The 23,020-nt window shown below is 48.6% G+C and overlaps 1 protein-coding gene across 2 annotated transcripts; it reads left to right on the top strand.

The window, feature by feature from the left end:
• Nucleotides 1–7,619: 7,619 nt before the first annotated feature.
• On the top strand, nt 7,620–14,920 carry TBX22 (T-box transcription factor 22). 2 transcript variants are annotated; one of them, XM_030967896.1, is made up of 8 exons: nt 7,620–7,879; nt 8,044–8,167; nt 8,500–8,601; nt 8,807–8,981; nt 9,190–9,354; nt 9,604–9,668; nt 9,749–9,834; nt 12,550–14,920. In XM_030967896.1, exons 2-8 carry the CDS (start codon nt 8,145–8,147, stop codon nt 13,143–13,145), a joined length of 1,212 nt encoding a protein of 403 aa, XP_030823756.1. In that variant the 5' UTR covers nt 7,620–7,879; nt 8,044–8,144; the 3' UTR covers nt 13,146–14,920. The 2 variants fall into 2 exon arrangements, with proteins under 2 accessions (XP_030823756.1, XP_030823755.1); XM_030967895.1 differs by having other exon boundaries at nt 7,672–7,946.
• Nucleotides 14,921–23,020: the final 8,100 nt, after the last annotated feature.

Here is a 23,020-nt window from a genome sequence, read left to right as displayed (position 1 = left end):
TTTGAAAGGGGAGATAATACCATGGAGGCAGACTTTTCTCTTCCTTGAGCTGCATTCCTCTTCCTCATGAAGCTGAATTTTGTGGACCAGTTCAGCTAACTCTGATTTTCTTCTGCTCCAGCAACACCAGCCACCAACAGACTTAATTGACAGACTTTATCCTTATTTTGCACAACTCAGTGTTATTAGGTGGCGAGTCAATCACGTTTATTTATGAATTTAAAATTAAAACCAGAAAATAATACCCATCCTCCCTAAGGGGGTGGCTGAAAAAGCAGAGTCTCACCCAGCTTTGCGCAGGGAGTTCATGCGGCTTTAATTTCCAACACAAAGAATATCTCGCTGGGCTGGGGGCTGACATCACCCTGCTCCCAACACTTCATGTGGTTCCCTTCCTTGCCTTTAAAGCTATTATTTTACATCTCTGCCGACAGATATTTGTATTGGCACATCTCATGGAATATTAAGATTGTATCTTTTCTGTTTAATTTCAAGAGGCGCTTCCTAACCCGAGTGCAAGCTCACAACTCCAAACCATGAAGATGAGTGAAAGCTTCCTTGCAAACCTCTTAATTTATTGTCCTTCTCCCCAGTGCCTCAGCCCTTCCAAGCTTTCATTCTCATCCCTCTATATTTGCATTTAGGGCCATAATTAGCTGCATTAACCAAGGATAGAGTAGCAAAACAAAGAGGAGCTTTCTCTCGGTCTCACCCAGGTGTGGGCTTGGTTTAAGGACACAGTTTGAGTTTATCTCTGCACACAGGGATGGATGGAAAAGCCTTCAGCATGTTCTAGGGCCAGAAAAAAAGCTGGTGAGGTGGAGACAGCAACAATGGAGAGAAATGAGTGGAAAGAGAGCCCTTGGAAAAGCACTATTCACTGGAGCTAGTGGGACTGGGATAAATCACCACACCATGTTTGGACTCACCTGCCCTAATCCCAGGGAAGGGGGAGCAAAGCTTAGTGCAGGTGTGGGGTTTAGTGTGGTGGAAGAACAAGCCCCAGAAACCTGTCCAGGTTGTGTGTCCACACACCAATTCCAGCAGGAATAAACCTGCCCATCCCAGGCTTTCTCTGCTCTCAAATAATGGTTAAGCTTTGGAAGAGGCACCCCAGGGAAGTGGAGGTGTTCAAAAACCATGTGAATGTGGCACTTCATGATGTGATGGGCATGGGAGTGATCAGTCAAAAGCTGGACTTGATGATCTTGGAGATCTTCTCCAGCCTCAATGATTCTGTGATTTTTAAGCCAAACTCCAGAACAGGCTCTTGTCCACTCTGTGGAAGGCACCAACCAAGACCACAGGATGCCCCAGTGTCCCTGTCCTGCCCCGTGTCCTGGCCTGGGGTCTTCTCAGTCTCCTCTGGGTCTTCTCTTCCTTCTGGGGTGAGGACACAGCCCCACAGGGGTTTGGCAGCTGGAACCTGGGCACCAGGGCTGGAATGTCTGGAATGTTGCCATCACAGGGCTGGAGAGGGAGAAACCCCAGGAGAAGGACCTGCAGCACGGACCCCAGTGCTGGGGACTATTTGTCCAGGAGGGCTTGGCACGCTGGCCCTGTCTGGGACATTTGGGACATTTGGGTGTTGGTGCTGTGAATCCTCATCCTCCTCACCCCGAATCTTGGTGATCATGAGAGAATTGACCCATTTTTTCCTCTCAGAGCAGATGATGTGCCTAAGGCCATCGAATCACTGAGGGGGTGTCTCCAGGTACCCAGTAACTATTTAAAGATCCCAGATCCCAATAAAAATTACCATTTTTATTAGTAAAAAATAACATCCCTCCTCTCTTAAAAGGCCTTTTCCCCTCAGATTTCTGCCTTCAAGAGGGCTCCTGGGGCTCAGGTCCCAGTTGGGGTTCCCAGACCTCAGGATGCTGAGCAGGGAGCAGGGGAAGGTGGCCTCAGCTGTGCCCAGCTCTTGCCCAGGAATATGGAATAGCTCAGCATCAGCTTCCCTGTAAGTATTTTAATTTCACTTCTCCTGTGTGCTTTTCCTGGCAGCTAAACAGAGAACTCCAGCTTTTCCTCCCCATATTCCAGCAGCAGGGAGAGCAGGAGTGACCCTGGAGACAGGGGGACCTGGGGTCACCCCATCTCCCTCCCTGGAGCCCTTGCCTGAGCTAAGGACAGACAGGATTCGTTTTGGTGCAATTCTAAAGGTTTTCTACTTCATCCATGTGCTGAGTTTTGACCTCTCTAAATCCCCCCTTATTATACATTCTTTAAGTATTTTCTTTAAGTGTTATGAGAAAAGTTCAACGCATCAGGAATTTTCCCTGTTACTTACAGGGGGAAGGGGATGGATCTTGGGTTTGTTTCTCAGCTCTGGAGAAGCCACGGTGAAGGAAAAGTGGTGGGAGAGCTGCTTGGAGGGATGGAAGGCTGGTGGCTGGAGAGGGGATGCAGCAGCTTCTCCTCATTCTCCCACACAACCACGAGCCAAAAACCAGGAGCTGGGCTGGGAAAAGCCACGTTAAAAAGGTTCCTCACAGCACAGAGATGAGAAATGTGCTTTTCCAGAAAACATTCTGAGGTTGCAGTGAGATGTCTCACAGAAGGTCCCATTACACCACACTGGAGGTCCTGCAGAAACTCAGCAGGGCACCAGCCACAGCTGGAGGAGGTTCCTGTGGGGACAGGTCCCGTTGTGGTCTCATCCTTACCCACCCCACAAGGGCGTTATTGACCCTTCCCTGACTTCCCTGCATGGGAGGTGAACACCGCCCACCCCTCTCTCATCCTGAAGGGATCCGAGTGCCCTAATTTGATTTAACTCTCCCCAAATGCTGTCTGTATTGTTTTTACTTCACTGAATCATTTCCTTAAGGTTTAATCCTATTCCCTGTGCACACTCTAGGGGGGGGTTATGTATAAAATAACATAACAGAGATTTATTTTAATTTATCCTTAACTAATGCAGCGCATGCAGAGGTGAAGGACCCCTTTAGGAGGTCAACCAAGAAACTTCAGCACTGGTTGGCCACCACCATAAACTGCTCATTTCTTGCTCAGATCTGTCATTTTGGCCATGGAATACATTCAGGATTGTCCTGTGGACAAGGATACCTTGCCATCACCTCCTGGTTTGGATGGAGTCAGCCCAGAGGTGCCACAGCCCAGCAGGGATGGGGAGAAGACACAGTCACAGAAGAGCAGAGGTTCTTCAAAGTTCATGAGGGGCAAAATAATCATGGAATGAAATTAAAGCTGTGCTGGGAAAGGGGATATTTGAGAATGTCAGGGAAAACAATCCCCTGAGCACTGTTTCACACTACCACGGGTGTTTTCTGCCAAGAATCCCTCAGTCTTCAGCAGTTTCTGTTTGAATGATTTTTAGGAAAAAGAAATATTTGTTAATCTGTTAATGACTAATTAGTTAATGACTCCTGTGAAATGGACGTTTCGTTTACAAAAATTCAAGTTGAATATTGGCACTTGCAGCTCCTGTAGAACCCAACCCAGTGTTTTTCCAGCCCCCAGAAGGGTCATTCAGCTGCCTCACAACCTCCAGGACATTTAGGAACTGTTTAATTCCAGCTCTTACACCCCCCCATAATAAACCTCCCATCCCTTTCCCTGGTGGCTCATGGCAGCTCTTTGTGGCACAGTCTCATCCATAAGTTTATTTTGTTTCCTCCAAGGAAAGGGCATTATTGGCACAATGGAATACTGGATGTTCACTTGCATTTCTCAGTGCAGGTGTGCCCCTGGCAGATGTGAGGCAGCCTGTTCAATTATATTTATTACATATTTATATGTTAGATTTTGGTTGCCCAGAGCAGCTGTGGCTCCCCCTGCACCCTGGGAAGTGTCAGGACAGGGCTTGGAGCACCCTGGGATAGGAGGTGACACTGGATGGGCTACAAGGTCCCTTCCAACCCAAACTGTTCTGGCAGTATTTCATTTACAAGCAAATGGATTTGGATTTTAAAAATCCTATTTTTATTTACTGGTATCAGTAAGGCTGGGGATCCAGGAAAAAAAGGAGACTTGGAGGTGAGCCCTGGAGTAACAAGCTAGCAGCATGTGCAAAAAGGGTTAAATCAATCCTAAAATGCTTTTCTACAGCAGAGGAAAGAGCTTTAAAGGGTGGATGTAGTTGGTGCCACCAAGGCCGGGGTGGGAAGAGCACTCAGGGACTTGAGACCAGCCCAGGCCTCTCTGCTTTGCTCCCTGCAAGAGAAGAGGAGCTACACCACCCAAATATTGCTCAGAGTGTGTCCCACCTCACATACACCCAGTGGGAAGAGAGATGCATGCACACCCAGTTGTAAACTCGACTACTCATCATTTAATTAACACTGGAGAAGCAATGGCTGAGGCTCTCCTGGGAGCCAGGGTTTGAGTAATGGGGCTGCATCTCCCTGAGCAGAGGCTACAGGGCTGGAAACCAGGACTTTCCCAAACATTAAATGGATAAATATTTTCTTGCTAATAATTTGTGGAGCAAAGAATGAGCAGCCCTTGAGTTTAGCCTGAACAACCCTTGAGTTTATCTATTAGAACCAAATATATCCACATACCAAATTTGTAATTACAGATCTATATAAACCCATGATGGATAGAGATGTAAAAGAGATAAGTTTTAGATGCATAATTGATTTCAGGTGATATTAAAATATTACCCCCTAAGCCAAAAGGCAGGTTTGGTTTGCTGTGTTATTTTTTTCTTTTGTTTTGGTAAATGTGAAGCAAATCTTGGCAAAATCAAGCACAGCTTGAAAAGAACTCCATCTCCTAAAATCTGCTCCAAAAGTGACTGGACAAGGCTGAGGTTGGAGGTTACCTGAGTGCTTTCACACATTAAGGGACAGTATTAAAAGATCACTTCCAAGTTAAGCAAACATTTCTGGCATATTGTGCAACGCTTGCTTTAAAATTAACTTAGTTATTCTGAACTTTATGCCAACTGATTATTTGCTAGAGTCTCTGATGATGGTAATTCAGGACATTCCATCCCATAATTCCATAAAGACAATAAGATTACAAAGCCCAAGCAGGCTCTGAGTCAGCCTTTGACAGATTAAAGCTCCCCAAGTCCCCTGAAAACCCTTCTCTGACACATTAATTTGACCTAAACCCTCGAAATGTTCCTGATTATATCATCTCAATCGGGCTTGATTTTTGTTTTATTTTTCAGTGTAGGAAATTAAAAAGGCTCAGTTGATCCCCGGCCAAGTTCTTGAAATGTGTTGCAATGCTGAGGAAATCAAAGATTACTCGAAATACTTTTTAATAATATGTCATGTCAGCAGAGATAAAGGTTCACACTCCGTGCCCTCAGCTGGCTTCCATCAGTGCTGGCCAGGACCTGCCAGTCACCTCGAAATCATGAGCTTATGCTCTTCTAATTATGAACATGTTCATAAAATTTTATTAATTTCTCTTTGTAAGAAGAATTAAATCTGGATAGGTGGGGCTGAACCTGCCTAGGAGCAAGAGGTAACCCCAAATTTCTTTCCTCTGCCCGGTTCTCCATCCATTTCTTGCCACAAGGGATTGTAGTATGCTTTGGGTTTGAAGGCACCTGGTAGAACATCTAATTCCAGCCCTCCTGCCATGGACAGTGAACCATTATCCTGTGGAATGACATTCCAGAGGATGGGCAGCAGGCTGGACATTGTCCCACAGAGGCATCAGGCAGGAGCACCTGGACATTCCTGCAGGAAACAAAACAAAACCACATCAGAGGCCACTGCTGATGGAGATCCATGGAAGCATGGAGTAACACAAGGCCAAGTCCACCAGATTGCAGCTATCAGACTTTGGGAAGTTGGGATAGCCACTTTCCACTCCCCTGTCAGGCTGCAGGTGTTGCCCACACCAGAGCTGGCACTGGAGTGGGGTCAGCAGCTGGAGAAGGAGGTGGCTTCCAACCAGGCGTCCAGGCTGGATGCAGAGCTTGGACTTTTGGCAGCTGTATCTGCACCCCTTCACTTTTCCTGAGATCTTTTCCCTGGTCAAATCCCTGTCCCAGTGAGATATGCCAGGAGTCTGGTGTGTAAATGTGTGCTAAGAAGGGTACAGGTAGTTATAAATGTGTATTAATATCAGTGGGCAATGCCCGCCCTGAGCTGAGTAAGGAGCGTCCTTGGGATGAGGACTTGAGGACAAGAATGTGAGTCTGGGGTAATTTAAATACACTTCTGAGAACAAATCCTGGCAGAGAGAAGCTGTGGCTGCCCCTGGGTCCCTGGAATTGTCCAAGGGCAGGTTGGATGGGGCTTAGAGCAGCCTGGGGTAGGGGAAGGTGTCCCTGCCATGGCAGGGGGTGGGTTGAGATAAGATTTAAAGTCCCTTCCCACCCAAACCATTCCATGTTCTCCACAAAGACAACCTGCTGCCAGCCCAAACTTTGGGAATGTGTGCAAAGGACAGCAACTCTAACAAACAGAGCGAGAAATCCTGAAAAGTGAAACACTTGGATGTACCAGGGCTTCCCTGCCACTCTGTGAGCACCTGGAAGCAGAGCATGGAATGCTGCACCTCCCCGGCCTGTCCCAAAGCCAGCTCCCCTCTCCTCAACCTGCTTTCTCAGCTGGCCTGTGAATTTTATCCCTTTCCACATTTTTTTCCCGTTAAGGCTCATTTATCCGGGCTGACCTCCCCGGTGCCGGGAAAGGCTGCGGGGCCAGGGGGGCTGGACACCACTCTCCCCTTCCCAAAACCCACCTGAGCCCCAGAATCCCCTTTGCTGCGGGCTCTGGGGAGGATTCCCGCATGGAAAATAAATCACCGCGGGGGTTCCAGCCTGGGCAGGGCGGGCAGGTCCCCGGAGCGGGATGGAAATGCCGCGCAGATCCCGCGCAGCGCTTTCCCTGCGCACCTGAGGGTCCCGAGCGGAGCCCCCCGGCCCCGACCTCGCCCTGCCCGGCCGCGCAGGAGTTTCCCGGGACTCTCCGGGTGGAAAACGGGGATTTCTGTCCCTAATTCAGCGCAGCTGCTGCGGGCGGCGGGGCCGCGCTTTGAAGCGGAGCCGGGGTGGGGGGGGACGGTGGCGGAGCGGGCGGGGCTGCCTTAAAAAACACCCCAAAAACAACCAAACAAACAGAAATCAAAGGAAAAACGGGACACAAAGCCGGAACTGCTGCCCGGCGCTGTCACAGCCCAGGGGGGGCACCGGGTTTGTCGTGCCGGGGACACCGGAGGCGCCACGCGTGACCGGCCCGTGGGGCAGCGTGGCGGGGCCAGAGCGGGGCACGGCTCCCTTCTCTTGTATTCCTCTTTTACTTTCCCCCTTTTTTATTTATCTTTTTCTGCCTTTTTCTTTCTTTTTCTACCCTTTTCTCTTTTTTCTCCTTTTCTGTTAATCTTTCTCCTTTCTCTCTTTTCCCCCCTTTCTTTTCCTTTTTTTTCTTTTTCCCTTTTGCGCTGGTTCTGGTTAAACGTTATTTGCACTTTTGTTGGAAAAGTGGCCCCTAGTGTGCAATTATGTCAAATTTCTTTGAGTTTTACAATTTAATGGAGAACAGTAACTCTTTTATTGATCCTAGACGGGGCCGGCTCCTCTTCCCCCTCTCCCCCCCACCCCTGTGGCTCTCCCCTCCCTCCCCCTCCAACCCCCCCCGTTACTCCCATGAAATGTCACTCAATGTTTCTTATGCTCCCACCAGTTTCCAAAACAAACAGAGGAGGCTGCAGCCGTCTATTGACTCAGTTGGATGCAAGAGGATCTCGCCGTGGCCGCTGCCCCCCGACGGGAGCCGTGCCGGGCGAGGGGCGCCGGGTGCCGGCCGGGATGGAGCCGCCGCCGCCCGCCTGAGCCCCGCTGCCGCCCGGGGGGACCCCCGGCAGCCCGGGAGGGATGGCGCTCAGCTCCCGGGCTCACGCCTTCTCGGTGGAAGCCCTGGTGGGACGCTCGGCCAAGAGGAAGGTGCCGGAGGGTCGCGATGAGGAGCCCGGCCCCGGCTGCCGGCCGGGTCGCAGAGCCCCGGAGGCGGGTGGGTACCGGAGGGAGCCCGGCACGGCGGGGAGCGAGGGCGGCCCCCGGCCCCGGCAGCCTCCTGAGCCGCCCCCTGCCCTTTGTGTTCCCCGCAGAGAAGCGGCCCAAGGCCGGTGCCGAGAGCCGGGCGGGCGGGGTGCAGGTGGAGCTGCAGGGCTCCGAGCTCTGGAGGAGGTTCCACGACATCGGCACCGAGATGATCATCACCAAGGCCGGCAGGTACCGGCCGGCCCCCGCCGCCTCGCTCGGGCTTTGCTTTTCCGTTTTGGTTTTCTTTTTTCTTTTCTTTTTTTTTTTTTTTTTTTTTTTTTTTTTTTTTTTATATTTTTTTCCTGGTGAGGGACAGTGTTATTTCTTGGGCTTTTTTTTTTTTGTTTTGTTTTGTTTCATTGCCTCGGGTTTCTCTGTTCTGTCCAGATATTTCACTTAGTTCGCCCCTTTTTCTGCTATTTTCGTTGAGTTCGATTTTCCTTCCTCCCGACGCCCGTTCCCAGTTCCTCAGCCCCTTTTGGCTCTCGCTCAGCCGCTGTCCCTGTGCCCTGTGCCCGCAGGAGGATGTTCCCGTCGGTCCGGGTGAAGGTGAAGGGGCTGGAGCCGCTGCAGCAATATTACATCGCCATCGACGTCGTGCCCGTGGACTCCAAGCGATACAGGTACGGGTACAGGTACGGGGGGACGGGCGGGACCCCCACACCCACGCGGGACTCGTCCTGCGCTGATGGCCGCGATCTGCAGCCGAGCGGGACACGAGGGCCGTACAGGGATGCTGGGGAGCCCGCACTCACCTGCAGAATCTGTAGGTGTGGGGGGCAGGTGGGGACGGGCTCCCGGCGCCTGACGCGGCCCGGCCCGGGCCAGGTACGTCTATCACAGCTCGCAGTGGATGGTGGCGGGGAACACGGACCACTCCTGCATCACCCCGCGCCTCTACATCCACCCCGACTCGCCCTGCTCGGGGGAGACCTGGATGAGGCAAATCATCAGCTTCGACCGCGTGAAGCTCACCAACAACGAGATGGACGACAAGGGGCACGTAGGTGTGGGGCAGCCCCGCCAGGGGCCGGGCAGGGGCAGAGCAGCGCCCCGGGGCGCGGAGCATCATCCGGGGGCAGCGCCGGGAGGGCGGGGGCCGGTCCCTCCTGCCTTGGGGCTCGGGGCTGGGTTCTCCCTGAGCCTCGCCTCGGGTTTTCTTCCTGCCCTTCTCCCTCCGGGGGGCTCAGCCGCCTGTCCCTCCCGCACAGATCATCCTGCAGTCCATGCACAAGTACAAGCCCCGCGTCCACGTTATCGCCCAGGATTCTCGCTTCGATCTAGCGCAGATCCAGTCGCTGCCGGCCGAGGGGGTGCAGACCTTCTCCTTCCAGGAGACCGAGTTCACCACCGTCACGGCCTACCAGAACCAGCAGGTACGCGGGAGCCGGGGGGGATGGAGAGCCCCGATGGCGGTACCGGGACCCGGGGAGGATGGAGAGCCCCGATGGCGGTACCGGGACCCGGGGAGGATGGAGAGCCCCGATGGCGGTACCGGGACCCGGGGAGGATGGAGAGCCCCGATGGCGGTACCGGGAGCCGGGGACGATGGAGAGCCCCGACGGCCGCGGCCGCCGCTCCCAGCCCGCCCCTCTCCCCAATGGCCCCCTGATTTCACCCTGCAGATCACGAAGCTGAAGATCGACAGGAATCCCTTCGCCAAAGGTTTTCGGGACCCCGGCAGGAACAGGTAAGGGTCGGGGCCGCCCCGCCGCCGCCCCCCGCGCCCGCCGGCCCCGCGGCTGCGTTCAAGGCGCTCTCGCCCCGCAGGGGGGTCCTGGACGGGCTCCTGGAGACCTACCCGTGGAGACCCCCCCTCGCCCTGGACTTCAAGGCTTTCGGCGCAGACAGCCAGGGTAAGTGAATCCCGCTCGCTGCCGCTCCCGGCCACACGCCCGGAGCCCCCTCGGGCGGCTCGAACCATCAAGGATAACGAGGCTCGCCCAGAAAACGAATCCCTGCTTTTGAGGGAGTTAATTCCGCGTTGGTTTGGATAAAACTCCTGTGAAAGTGGATGCGAGAAGCCGGGAAGAACAGGATGAGGGCGCGGGCTGCTCCAGCCCCCGGCTGAAATCAGAGTTAGATGGGCAGAAAAAAAAATATCTGAGTGTGCAGGAGGCTAATTTGGAGTCGGGTTGTTCTGGCTTTGATCCTGTTACACTAATTGCTTCCAACCGGGTTGGGAATATCAACTACAAACGTGGTAGTGGTGACCGCCCGAGCTTTCTGCAGCGGCAGCTTCTGCGCCGACAAATGCGTTATGCAACAGAAAATAAAATTATCTGGTATTTAGGATGCAACAGGCGCACAGAAATGCAGAGAAGAGGAGGAATAATTTTCGGGGAAAATGCTCTTCTTCATCCTGACAAGAGCAAGGGCTCCTTTACAGCCCTTTCCCAGAAAAACGGCTTCAGAATGTAATATTTGAAAACAGATTGTTCATAGCGCCGGAGGGGAAAAACTAACAGCTCGTTTGCACATTGGAGCCCTCCAAGTTGGGTTTAAAGTCGCGAGTTAAATTCTCGTTTACGTAAGGAACTCTTCAAAGTTTTGGGACACACCAAGTCACCCCTGGGTCTGCCGGGAAATGCTGCAAAAATCACAGCAAAAATTCATTTTCTGCAAACGTAGTAATGAGAGCGCAAAGAAATCAGATTCGGGAGAAATTAAGATGTTTATCAGTTGTAAAGAGAACTAAAATTATTATCATTATTGGTGGTGATAGTAGTAGCAGCTTTATTAGTATTATGAATAAGGTTTTTATTAATTTTATTTTTAGAAAATATCTTATGCAAAAAGCTCCTTTTGATCCCGTTTGCCGGGAGAGAGGAGGTGGTGGATGAGCTGCATGAGGAATGAAACAACAGCAACAGCAATGTTAAACACGTTAAAATATTATTGTACATATAATATTAGAGCTACCTGGGATTTTTGGATTTTTTTTTCTTTTTTAATATATTTGGTATTTTTCTTCAGGACAGAATTCCCGGACTGATATAAATATAACAAAACCTGAAGTTCTACTACTAATACAATATATTTCTGAAGAAAAGCCATAAAACTGAAATCCTAAAGCTCTAAAACCAGGAGGTAAATTAAAAGAAATTATGACCGACACATGCTGAAGAAAAATTTTGCCATAGAATTTTTATTTTTAAGACTAATAGAAAGGGCAGAAAACACCTGCTCGTTGATCTGCTCCATCATTTCTGCTGCAATCCCCATTCCCAAACTTGCTGTGGAATTTGGGTGAGATTATTGCTCGGGGTGTGATATTATTGCTCGGTGCAGCAGATACTGACCCTGCTTTGCTCTGCTGTATCCAGCCATGTAGGGGTTCGCTCGCTGCCTCACACACAAATATCAGCTCAATCCCACATTTTACATGACCCAAAGCCCCTGAGCCCTGGAGGACATCAGGATATGTCCATGGAGAGAGGACGGGACCCTGCCCTGCTGATGTCAGGACTGAGGCAGCCACTGACATCAGCAGGGAAGGGTGAGACCTTCACGCCACAAAACCTTCCTGGATTATTGTGATCAAGGGCTGGCCTGTGAGAGGCTCTGCTTGTTGGGAGTTTGGAAATTAATTTGCATCACCTTCAAAATCTTGGTGTTTTTAAGGTGTTTTTAAGATTTGCTATAACAGCAGCTGTGGTTCAGTTTTACAGCTGATTTCAGGTCGCTGGTTGCGTGTCAAGTCAGATCAGATCCCAGCCAGGCGCTGTATTGGTAGGAATTGAATGTAAATAGTAGCACAAATGGATCCACATTCCCTTACATCCTTTCCCTGTGATTTTGGTAAGAAATTAAAATAAAGTGGGGGGAGGGGGAAACCCTCTGGAAGAATTTGGTAATGAGTGTGCAGCAGACATTTGGCTCTCCGCAGGCGGGAGATGAAACCAGCATCTGTGTAGCACCAGGGCCGGCTGCTCCCAGCACCATTCCCACCTCGGAGCAGCCATCCCATCCCTGCTTCATTTTTACTCCTTGGGATAGCTTTTCTCCCGAATCCTGAAAGTGTTCATTCATCCCTTCCAGAAAGGAGGACGTTCACATGACTTGTGAGTTTGAATTTCTGGAGACACCGATAGCATTCAGGGGAATGTTTCAAATTGCTTGGGAAGCCAAGTGAAATGAGTCAATTCCTGTGAGCAGGAAGGTACAAAAAATTCTCCATAAGGCTGAATATGCTTTTTTGTTCTTATATCCAAGGGGAAAAAGCTGTCTGGAATTTGCATGAAAAATAGGGAACCTGAAATGGCAATGGTGTGGGTATAGCAGGGGAGTGTTATTGGTCGTGCAGCCAGGTATGGATCCAGGTGTGTGTGGAGCTGTATTTACCATGATCCCAGTTCAAGGAATGGGATTAGACACATGCAAATATTGTTTGTAGACAAATACTAGCTAGCAATAACCATTTATGGATAGATCTTCCCATTTTCCAGGAGCTGGTCTTTGGAGCGGGTTCATGAATGGACATCAGCAGCCAGGAGCAGGAGTTCTCTGAGGATTGCTTGGCTGTGGACACCAGTTAGCCCAGCCTGGATGATTTCTATTTTCCTTTCCAGGTGGGAGCTCCAGCTCTTCTCCAGTGGCCTCCAGTGGTGGGACCCCCTCTCCTCTGAACCCCCTGCTCTCTCCATCGTGCTCCCCTCCCACGCTTCACTTGCCTGCGAGCAGCCTGGGCATGTCGTGCCCCGAGAGCTTCCTGCACCCCCTCAACGTGCCCCTCTACTACAAGATCTGCCCTACGAGCTTCTTGAGACAGCAGGCACTCCTCCTTCCAAGCCACGAAAAACTGGGAGCCACCAACCCACACCTTTTACCCCACTTCATGGTGGATGTGCCCAAACTGTCTTCCCTGAAAAACGCCAAAGCCGAAGGCTTAAATGCTCAGTGCCTACAAGCCCCCGGTCCTGCTGGTCAAATGCTGTATGGATTACATGCATCTGGAAACATTTTCCCATCAAGTCCCATTGCTCGGGAAGCACTTAATTGTTCTTTACATCCTCCATATGGCTTGTATGGTTATAACTTCTCTGTGCCATCCAGACTGATGAATGCAGCAGGGCATTTCAAAGTGAGTGACAGCATTCCGGCTGCTTTGAGGGACGGCAGATGCAATCACTCCAACTGGCACCCCACAATTAACCACTGCCTTTAGTGGGATCAGAGAATATTTCTGAGCTCTGTAAAGCAAGTCCTTCCTTCTTTCATAGCCAGGGGCTTGTTAGTTATTGACTCTGAAATGCTGCATGGTACAGGAGCAGGATGGGCAGGCATTTAATCCTTTTATTTTGTGGACAGAAGGGTTGTGTTGTTGGGAGGGTGGAGGATCTGGGAGGGTCTGAGATGACCCTGAGGTGATACTTTTTGGCCACATTTATGTCACAGTTGTAGGTTAAGAGCAAACTGTCAGACACCTTTTTTCTATTTGCACTCCCAAGTGGGGACATTGATGTCTGTATTTCTACAGCTCTGTTTTCTCTCTCTTGCTTGCCTTTAGTTAGCTCAGAGCCCTGGGGGGCTGCTGCTCACCCACTCAAGTTTTATCCCTAATGTCAAAGGGACTCTCCAGGACCTGGACTTGGCAAAGGAGCCACATCTGGCCAAGCACTTGAGCTTGTTCTTAAGTTCTCTTGGCTCTAATGGGTCCTAATTAATGACATAAAAGTCCCTCATTCTCCAAGACCCAGATGCCTCCATTATCAGGGTGGGGACATAAATCCAAGTACCTTAAATCCAAGTATCTGCTGCCAGGGTAAAGAAAGGCAGGATGAAAGATGGATGGGGTGAGAAGCTGCAGGGGTGGCCCAGAGCCCTCTTTTCCATGCCCCACCCTCCAGTGGCACCAGCACCGGTGGCGTGGTGGGAAGGACAGGATGGGGTCACACATCTCTCCCGTGGTGAGATGGATCCATGCTGGGGACATGGGGGATGTATCTTGGAGAGTTGTGTGGGGTGAAACACCCCCAGGAGCCCTGCAGGACAATCCTTTGACCCAGAGCTCTCAGCCCCAAGGGACACAGAAGATCCACGTGGGATCTCATCCAGCCTTGCCCAAAGGAAGGGGCAGGGATGTTCCTGGCTCAATCCCACAGAGAACATGGATCCTTTATGGAGAATTACAACTCTACAGCCCCTGACATATGAGATTTTCAATTCCTTCCAAAATCCCTGTTTGTTTTCTTGTAACCTGTGGATATTCTTGTTATTCCTGTAAATAATGTCCAGCTCCCAAGGGCGCCATATAACTCACAATAAATCAGGACACAGGTTTTATTCTTTATTTGATTGATGTTCAGTCTCTACCTACAGTCAAATTTATCACTTGATAGATGGCAGATATTGGAAAATAAGGCTTGGTTGGGACCAGCCCTATTTTGGGATTAATCCTATATTTTCAAGCACAACACACAATATAGAGGGATTAGGCACAGGCTTAAGAATCAAAACTGAGACCAGAGTTTTGATTTTATTGTCATCCTTAATGGATAACAAATTCAGACCAGAACAAGCAATATCAAAAGCTGCTAAACTAACAAAAATTACACTTTTAGTTTTACAAAATTTTGATAAAGTTCAGACAACACTGGTTTCCCTAATTTTCCTGATGTGGGTGTTCACACAGCCCACAGTGATGCCAGTATGAAATGGGGGATTGTGATAAATGGTCTGTACAACTGCAAAAAATGAACAAACCTGCTTTCTTGAGCTGTTTCTTAGCAGTTTATCTCACTATTTTTATTAAAAAAGAAAAAGCCTTTTTTTTTCCTTGGGAGTCCTTATTTCCAGCATTGGTGGTGACTGAATTCCCATGGCAAGTCCACTGCTGGCCCTGGCCAGGCTCTGTCCAGCTGAGTGACCACAACCCAGCCCCCACATGTGGTTGTACTCCTGGGGAGCTGGAAGGCTCTTCCTGATCAGTCACGGATTTGTGCAACGGGGAACTTCCAATTTTCCAAATATTTGCGGTTGCATAAGATATTCCAGAGTTGCTGGCCATGAGCTGTAATCCAGTAAATCAGTGTCTGGTTAAAAATGTGACTGATAATGACTGGGAGAGATATTTTTGGTGCAGTGATTTGCTCCCCCAGGAATGATGCTCGGCAGATTCCCGTGGAATTGAGCTGGATCTCAAAGCGCCTCTGTGGGTCCCGTAGGATCCCAGGTTTCACCACCCTCCCTCATGGCAGCCGCATGGAAAACACACCCAGAGCCTGGTCCCTGCAAGGTCTGAGCATGTCCCAGGGGTGCCACACTTTGTGAGGGTGCTCATCAGGCAGATCCAGAAATATCAATTTGTCTGTGTGAGAGGTCAGCACGGCGTGAGAGGAGCTGCTTGATCGGGGTTATCTGAGGGTTATTTCCATTTTTTTTGCCTTTACCTCCTGTTTTTATCCTTTCAAAAAACAGTCTAATAAATAAAAAAGATTTGGGTGATGTTTTCAAGCAGTCATAGCTCTCTGTCATGGGCCACCAAGGCCACATTGGAGCAGACTGAGCTCCCTGGCCCTTTTGGCATAGGAATATTTTCCATATCTACAATGGTGACTCAAATGACTCACTCGCAGTATAAAATAGATGGGTTTGCCTAGATATGAAAATAAATGTGCACCAAAAAGTAGCTAACCTGCGCTCTACACTCTCAGGGTCCTTTGTAAAACAGCTGCTAGCAGGAGGTGAGTGGCAGAACTCAAGAGAATAAATCAGATTAATCAATATGATTTATTAAATGTGAAACTGGGCAAACTGAGGTTGATATTTCAAGCAAGACCATGTGCCTGTCAATACAATTCCATCACGTACTGCTTTGTATTTCTTGCCACAAATATTATAGGAAAACTCGTGGCCATTTCAAAGTTCACAACTCTTTGGACTTAGTGGGCAAATACAAACAGCACCTCAGGATTACAGTGCTATTTTTAAATGGGAACAGGGAGAAAAACAAAGGGGTTTTTTTAGAAGATGAAACTTGCTGAACAATCTCAGCTATTAGTCATTTGACCTTTCGCAAGAGGAGTTTGAAGTTATTTGGGAATATCTGAGCCTGTTTATAGCACTCATCACGTAAAATCCACCACTCCAGAGGTGCCGTGTCCGTGCCCAGTGCCGGGACATGGGATGGGCTCGGTGCTCAGACACGGGGGTGGATTTAAAATCCAAGGAGACAAAATATCCGGGAATAATATTTTTAATCAAAGTGCAGTTTGCTCTCTGGTTTCACCCAAATTTAATCCATCTATTGGAGAAGCCAAAGGCATAGAGGGAGCATCGGATGTCGCTTTTTGCCATGGAAGTGCCTCGGTTTACATTTGATCTGCTGAGGTTGGGGCTGTAATTAGATGATAATTTGTATCACAATTATGCAAAGCAAACGAGGATTGGATAGCAAGATAGAGCAGAACAAATAAGCACCCAGACCATTTGAAATGCATCCAGTATGGAAACCACGTCCATGTGTGGCTGGGGCCGGGCGCATGTTGTTCCAATAAAGCTGCAGAAAGGGAAAAGGCCGGGATCGGTTCCTCCAAAAGTTTCAAATGCTCATGTTTACAAATTTGTATTGCACATTAATATGTAAACACAGCCTATTGGAAACAGATGAAGCCACAATATTTACGTGGCCTTTCCTCTTTGTTTTGGGTGTCTGGTTGTCCCCCAGAACACACAACATCTGTGGTAACTCATAAAACTCAGCTCAGGAAGCTAAAGGAGAGGTTCAGATAATTATAAAATCGCTGGTGCCATGGTGACTCGCCCATCCCAGATGGATTTTGGGTTCTGTGTGCAGGGGGATGCATTCACAACTCCTGTGGGGTTGTGCTACGAGCACTCGCTGGCTGGATCTGCACTTTGCAGTGCCACAAGTGAAGCCTCATTCCCTGGCATTTTCTGGATTAATTTTATCACTTTCTTTACTGCTGCGTCACTTGGAGCTATGATAGGAACTATGACATTGCTTGGAGCATGCAGGAATTCCATTCGTGTCTGCTCCATGCTCCACCAACACTGCACCCACTGGCAAAAATACCTTTTAAAACATCAAGAATGTTTTTTTATAAATTAATTTCCAAAAGAAAAAGGAAAAGCGCCTTCGTCACAATACAAACTCCAGGCATCCCTTTCCATGGCATCCCAGACTGCTGGCCCAGGGAGTGATTGCCGATGGATGCAGCAGTCGAGGCTGCTGGGAATTACAGGGGCTGAGAGGACTTTTGCAGATGTTGGGAATTGCCCTGCAAGCTGTTTGTGCTTAATAGAGCTCTGGTCTCCCCAAGCTCGTGGACTTTCTGAATTTTGCAGTTATTTATAAAGCCATTTCTCTGCTGTGTCCTTTTGGTGACATTCCCAAGAAGGACCTATCGTCTACTTCCATCCATCAAACCATTTCCTCCCAGACTGCAGCTCCTAAAGCACCAAGTTTTCAGTTTATTGTAGCAATTAAGTACAAGAAGGAGTCCAGGTTTTGAGAAGGACCCTTTGAGCTTATAAATCAAACAACACAAAGCAGCAAGTAAAAGTCAAGACCTTTCTGGAGAGGGAAACACCAGCAATAGGGAGAAAACTTTGGAAGAATAACTTTTGCTGCCTAAGGAGGCAGATCCTGAACAAAACCAGAGATGGGGGCAGGAGCTGAGGATGGCTTCTGGCTCTCTGAAGTCTGAAGATATATTGGATACATGTTGCAGATATTTTCAGCTACTTTCTCTTATTTCAAAAGCCTTGCCTTTTCAGGTTTTCAGAGAATGGTGTTTTAGAGAAATTCACTTTTTCCTTCTTGGCGCTGGCTCCAGATCTCACCTCGGAGCTGGGTCCCAGCTCCAACAATTTCCTCGGGGCCCTGCCCGGCAGCTGGGAACATTTAACAGCTCATCCGCCCACTCTGCTCACCTGCCTGAGGAGCCCTGACAGGTCCATCTGCTTCCAGTCAGGCCCCAAATAAAACCTTCGGCTCGAGGGGAAGAAACGAGTCAGGGACTTGTGTGGTGACTTGGAGTTACTGCTGAAATTCCTCAGCTGATGCTCCAGGGATGGAGTCTGCCCTCAGCTCCTGGCCCATCAGAGTGAGCTGCTGCATCCCTTGCCCCTGGACCTGCAGCCTGAAACCAGCAGAAATATCATTTTTTTAGGCAGGTTTGGGTTGATATTAAACACTGAACCACAATCCTGCTGTGCCCACATCACCTCAAGCACTCAGTGGTTTAAACCGTCACACATTGCTTTAACCACCTTGTAGGTTTAAGGCAGTTTGATAAATTTTTGGGGTTGGGGCTGCGTTTCATGCAAGTTTTCAATCCCAGGACAAAACTGTGCTATCCAAAAGGCTGGACTGGTTTATCTTCAACAGCACTGTGCTGAGTGCCTTTTAAACTTAAAAAAGAGCATAAATCCAGATACAAAGCAATGTTTCAAGTGCTAAGTGGTTCATATCCATGTAATAGTGAATTATTATTGCTATTATTACTACTACTATTACTATTATTATTATTAAATATCACACAATGAAATGCAAGGAATGGAGGCTCCTGTGCCCTCCAAAGCTGTGGGGAAAACTAAAGGCACCTTCAAGTTAATCCAGTAAGGTCCCATCCTCTCACAGGACTTGAGATTTGGGGCTGGAATTAGGGATTTCTTTCCCTGCAATGAAACCATTTCCCATGTCTATCCCTAGAAATATTTGACTAGGGTTTTAATACTACTGCCTGTGCAAAATAAACAAATTTAATTTTACACCAATACCTTCATTTTTTGCAGCAAACCATTATGTCTGGAAGTGTTAATAAACTTAAAGATGAGAACGCACAGTCTTCAAAAAATTTGGTTATTGACAATTTTTCTTCCATCGAGGCCAATACATGTTGAATATCCAGCTGCCCCACTCAGGACATGCAGGTACCACATGTCTCCCTTCACCAGCAACACTTCTAGCTCCAGCCCTTTGCTGAATTCTTCCTTTATGTTTGTTAAAGGTCGTACTGTAAAATTAATCAAAGTCGATATGCTATTTCCTGTATCGTATTTCTTCTAACGTTATCAATATTGCTAATAAAAATAGAGATTGGAACAGTATGTTGTAATGTCCAGGATATAAGCCAGATCCTGCTGCAGCTCAAATAAATATGAATTTGGCCTTTGGCTTTCATAAAGGAAGGATAATGTCTCTATCTGGGCTCTTCTAAAGGATAACATCAGCTTCACTTCTCAGAATTCCCAGAATTTGGGAATTTAGGCTGGTAGAAGAAATACAACTCTGTGTCCTTGAGATTTTCGAGATTAAGCCAAATCAATGTAAAGGAGAGCCCCAGATTTCATTCCAAGCTGAAACAAAATCTGGCATTTCCAAAGCCTTCGTGCTTTGAAAGTGCTGACACTTCCCACATTGTCCCTTGGAGCTGCGAATGAGGAGCTCTTGAGGGACAGAATGGGAAGCAGAGGACAGGGAAGAGCTCATATGGATCTGGTCAGGTCCAGGTACTTCACTCCTGCTGCTGTTCTTCCACCCCAAGACAACATCCCCTCCTTCTGAGGTGGTTTTTAGTCAAATTTTTGGTTAAAGAATTAGGAAGGAATTTTTCCCTGTGAGGGCGGGGAGGCCCTGGAATGGATTTCCCAGAGCAGCTGTGGCTGCCCCATCCCTGGAGGTGTCCAGGGCCAGGTTGGACGGGGCTTGGAGCAACCTGGGATGGTGGAAGGTGTCCCTGCCCATGGCAGGGGTGGGATTGCAAGGGCTTTAAGGTCCCTCCACCTTAAACCATTCCATGATTTCATGAAATGGGTTTGGGTGGTATTTGAGCTGTGTGTGCCAGTGAGGATTCTTCCCCTATGTCCAGCTCCTCTTGCCACCTTGAGGATCCTGCGGAGAGTCAGGATTTCCTCAATCACACGTGTCTGAAGGATCCATCTGGGAATGCACAGTCTTAGCTGCTGCCCCAGGGATTCTGTCTCCAGGTCCTGCTGGCAAGACAACCAGAGCACCCCGCTCCAAACCAGAGCCTCCCAAATGACCAAATATCACTTATTTTTTAACTGGTTTTGAGTATCACTCATGCATCTGGAGCCATGAGCCTTAATGAGACATAAAAAGGAGGAATTTTGCTGGGTAGGTCTCCTGGATACAGAACAGAGCAGAGGATGGAAATGAGATCCAGCTCTGCCCAAGCCAAAACTTTCTGGAGGCGATGGCGAGTGTCTCTGTTGGCCATCCTGCATGGGGCTCGTGGGGCAGGGATGCTCCTGCATCCACTGACTTCTTCCACCGCCCTGCATCAGATCCAGACCAAGTTCAGGCTCCTGGGAAAACTGTCTCAAACATTTGGAAGCTTCAGTATCTCCTTGGGGTTGCATCCCTTAGCAGATGGTTTGGAGGTAGCAGGGATTGGTCCGTGCTGTCCCGGTGGATTTGCCCCTCAGCAGGTGAAAACAGGGATTTGCTCCTCAGCTTTAAAAACCAAAAAAAAAAAAAAAATTAATGAAAACCACACTGGGGTGGAGAAAAGTGTTTTATTTGCAGAAATTGGGCTTGGCCAGTTTGGATCCTGGCATTCCTGCCCCGGCAGCCACGTGGCCCCAGCGTCAGCCCCCACATTTTAATTCTTCCCTTTTTCCCTTAAAATAGGACACACCTGTAAGGAAGGCGAGTTTCTTCAAGACATTCCTGATCTGGAGCATATTAAACTGATATTTTTGTTTTGTATTTTGGATGATTTGCTCCAGTGATAACATAATAGCATGATATTTAGCCTGGGACTGATTAAAACATTTCTTTTGATCAGCGCAGCAGATTGGAACAGTTGTTTATTACTGGACAAAGCTTGGAGAAAAGGAATTAAGAAAAAAGAGCTGAAAAAAGAAACAGCTCTGGGTGGCTGTTGGGTTTGGTTTGCGCTGGGATATTTCCTTTGCTTTGGGAAATTTCTCTGTTCCAGACGGGTTTGGGAAGTGAGAGAAGGGAAGGATGATCCATCACGCTGATGGACAACGGCTGAAAAGCTGGGCACTGGCTGTTAAAACCACACGTGTGGGGAATAAAAGTAATTTCTCCCTCTCAGGACACACTGGTGGCCCAGATCATCACTGATTAATTTGTACATCCAAATTTAGCATTTCCTAGGAGGAAACTTCTCAGCTACATCAATCACTGCACACTTCAAAGCTGCCTATGTTTTAAAATAAAATATTTAACTTAAAAAACCTTTTATTTCACTTTCTTGACCATTTGCAGAGTTGTTTTGTTACAAACCTACAACATCTGAACGTAAACGTGTTATTCTGGTTCAGCTCTAACTCCTCTAAAGGCTTTTAAGGCTATAGATTTTAATTACATGAATATTTTTAATAAAATCCCCTTTTTAACTGCTGGCAAGACTGTAAGGGAAAAAACAATAATATCTGGCTCTGTCTCTCTGACAGAATAATTCTTCAAGTTGCATTTGCCACATCCCTGCAGCTGCGACCAATAATCCTCTGTCTTTATGATTCTCCTCCGATATGAAATTAAAATGAACTGGAAATGTTTATGCTGCAAATGGTGTGCAACACATTAAACAGATAATGCCAGCAAAGGGTTTGCTTCAAACAGGGGTTCCTCCTCCAGCAGAGCCCCTCTGTAACTTAATCCCCCCTTTTCCCAGGCAGCAGAAATTGCTGCTCCGCAAAAAGCCTTGGACGCATCACAATATCTTCATTAAAGAGGAATTACTTCCATCTCGCCATCCCCAGGTGCCACTGAAAGCAGGGCTTTGTTTCATGTGGCCCATTGCCTGTGTTTATAGCAGTGGATTCCTTGGCTACATGGGACATTTGGAGATAAATCTATTTTGGGTCCTGTTTGCTTCCCCTGGCCTTTTCCCTGCAGTATGTTTATAGCTGCATATTAATTCCTTGGTCATGCCTTTGGAATTTTTCACTGCTTACAATTAAAAAAAAAAAAAGAGGCCTCATCCTATTTAATCATCTCAGCCCAATATATTTTTTGCTTGTTTGCACCGATCAATACGTTGGGCTAAATTCTTTCAAATTCTTTTTAAATTCTTCAATTATTTTCAAATTCTTTTTCAAATTTTCAAATTCTTTCAAGTTGTTCATTCTGAGGGGCGCCATTCCCAAGGCTTGCACCTGCCCCATGTTTTCCTTGCAAGGGGACACCTGTCCCCAGCTCCCAGGGCTCCCTGACGTGTGTGCAAAGGGATCCTGGGGATGTGGAGAGCCTGGGGCTGGGGAGGTGAGAGCTGCGCCCTGGTCACTTGTGTTACGTGTCCCTCCATGTCCCACAGCCAGACACTGTGTCAGTGACAAGGGAGGGAAGGAGTTTGTCCTTAACTGGGGAATTTTTCCAGCACAACCAACGGGATTTTCACATCCTGCTGCTTCCTGGACACCACCACCACAGGATGGTTTGGGTTGAAGCATAAAGCCCATCCAGTTCCATCCCCTGCCATGGGCAGGGACAGCTTCCACTATTCCAGGTTGCTCCAAGCCCCATCCAACCTGGCCTTGAGCACTTCCAGAGATCCAGGGGCAGCCACAGCTTCCCTGGGCACCTGTGCCAGGGCCTCTCCACCCTCACCTCTGCTCAGAAACATGATTTCTGCTACATGGCTCTGATTTGAGGACTGGAAAGTCCCATCAACTTTGTTTTAATATTTCAAAGTGTTGGGAATCATCACTAATTGTTCCCCCAGAGAAACCCAACCCCTCTAGACAGCACTGGCAGAACAAAAAAATCCGATTTATAGGAGCACATTGTCATTTTGGGTTGGGCAGAGTTTATCCCACAGTCTCTGTACAGCAGCATAAATCTGGCCAGGGAGGGAAGGAAGGGAATGGCAGCACGAGCTGTCAGCAGCTCCCTGGGATCTGACAGAGTCCAGCAAACACTCCCCCCACCCTGACCCTGCCTGTCAATCAGCTTTGGGGGAGAAGCCCCTTCCCACCCTCCCCTCGGCCCTTCAGCGAGGAGCAGCAGCCAGCTCCAATTTGGAGGAGCTGTCATTTATCATTATTTCGGGGGGGAAGGGGCCGGGAAGGTTCTCCTCA

This window comes from Camarhynchus parvulus, chromosome 4A (assembly GCF_901933205.1).
Source record: "Camarhynchus parvulus chromosome 4A, STF_HiC, whole genome shotgun sequence".
NCBI lineage: Eukaryota > Metazoa > Chordata > Aves > Passeriformes > Thraupidae > Camarhynchus > Camarhynchus parvulus.
This window is presented reverse-complemented; position numbering and strand designations above follow the sequence as displayed.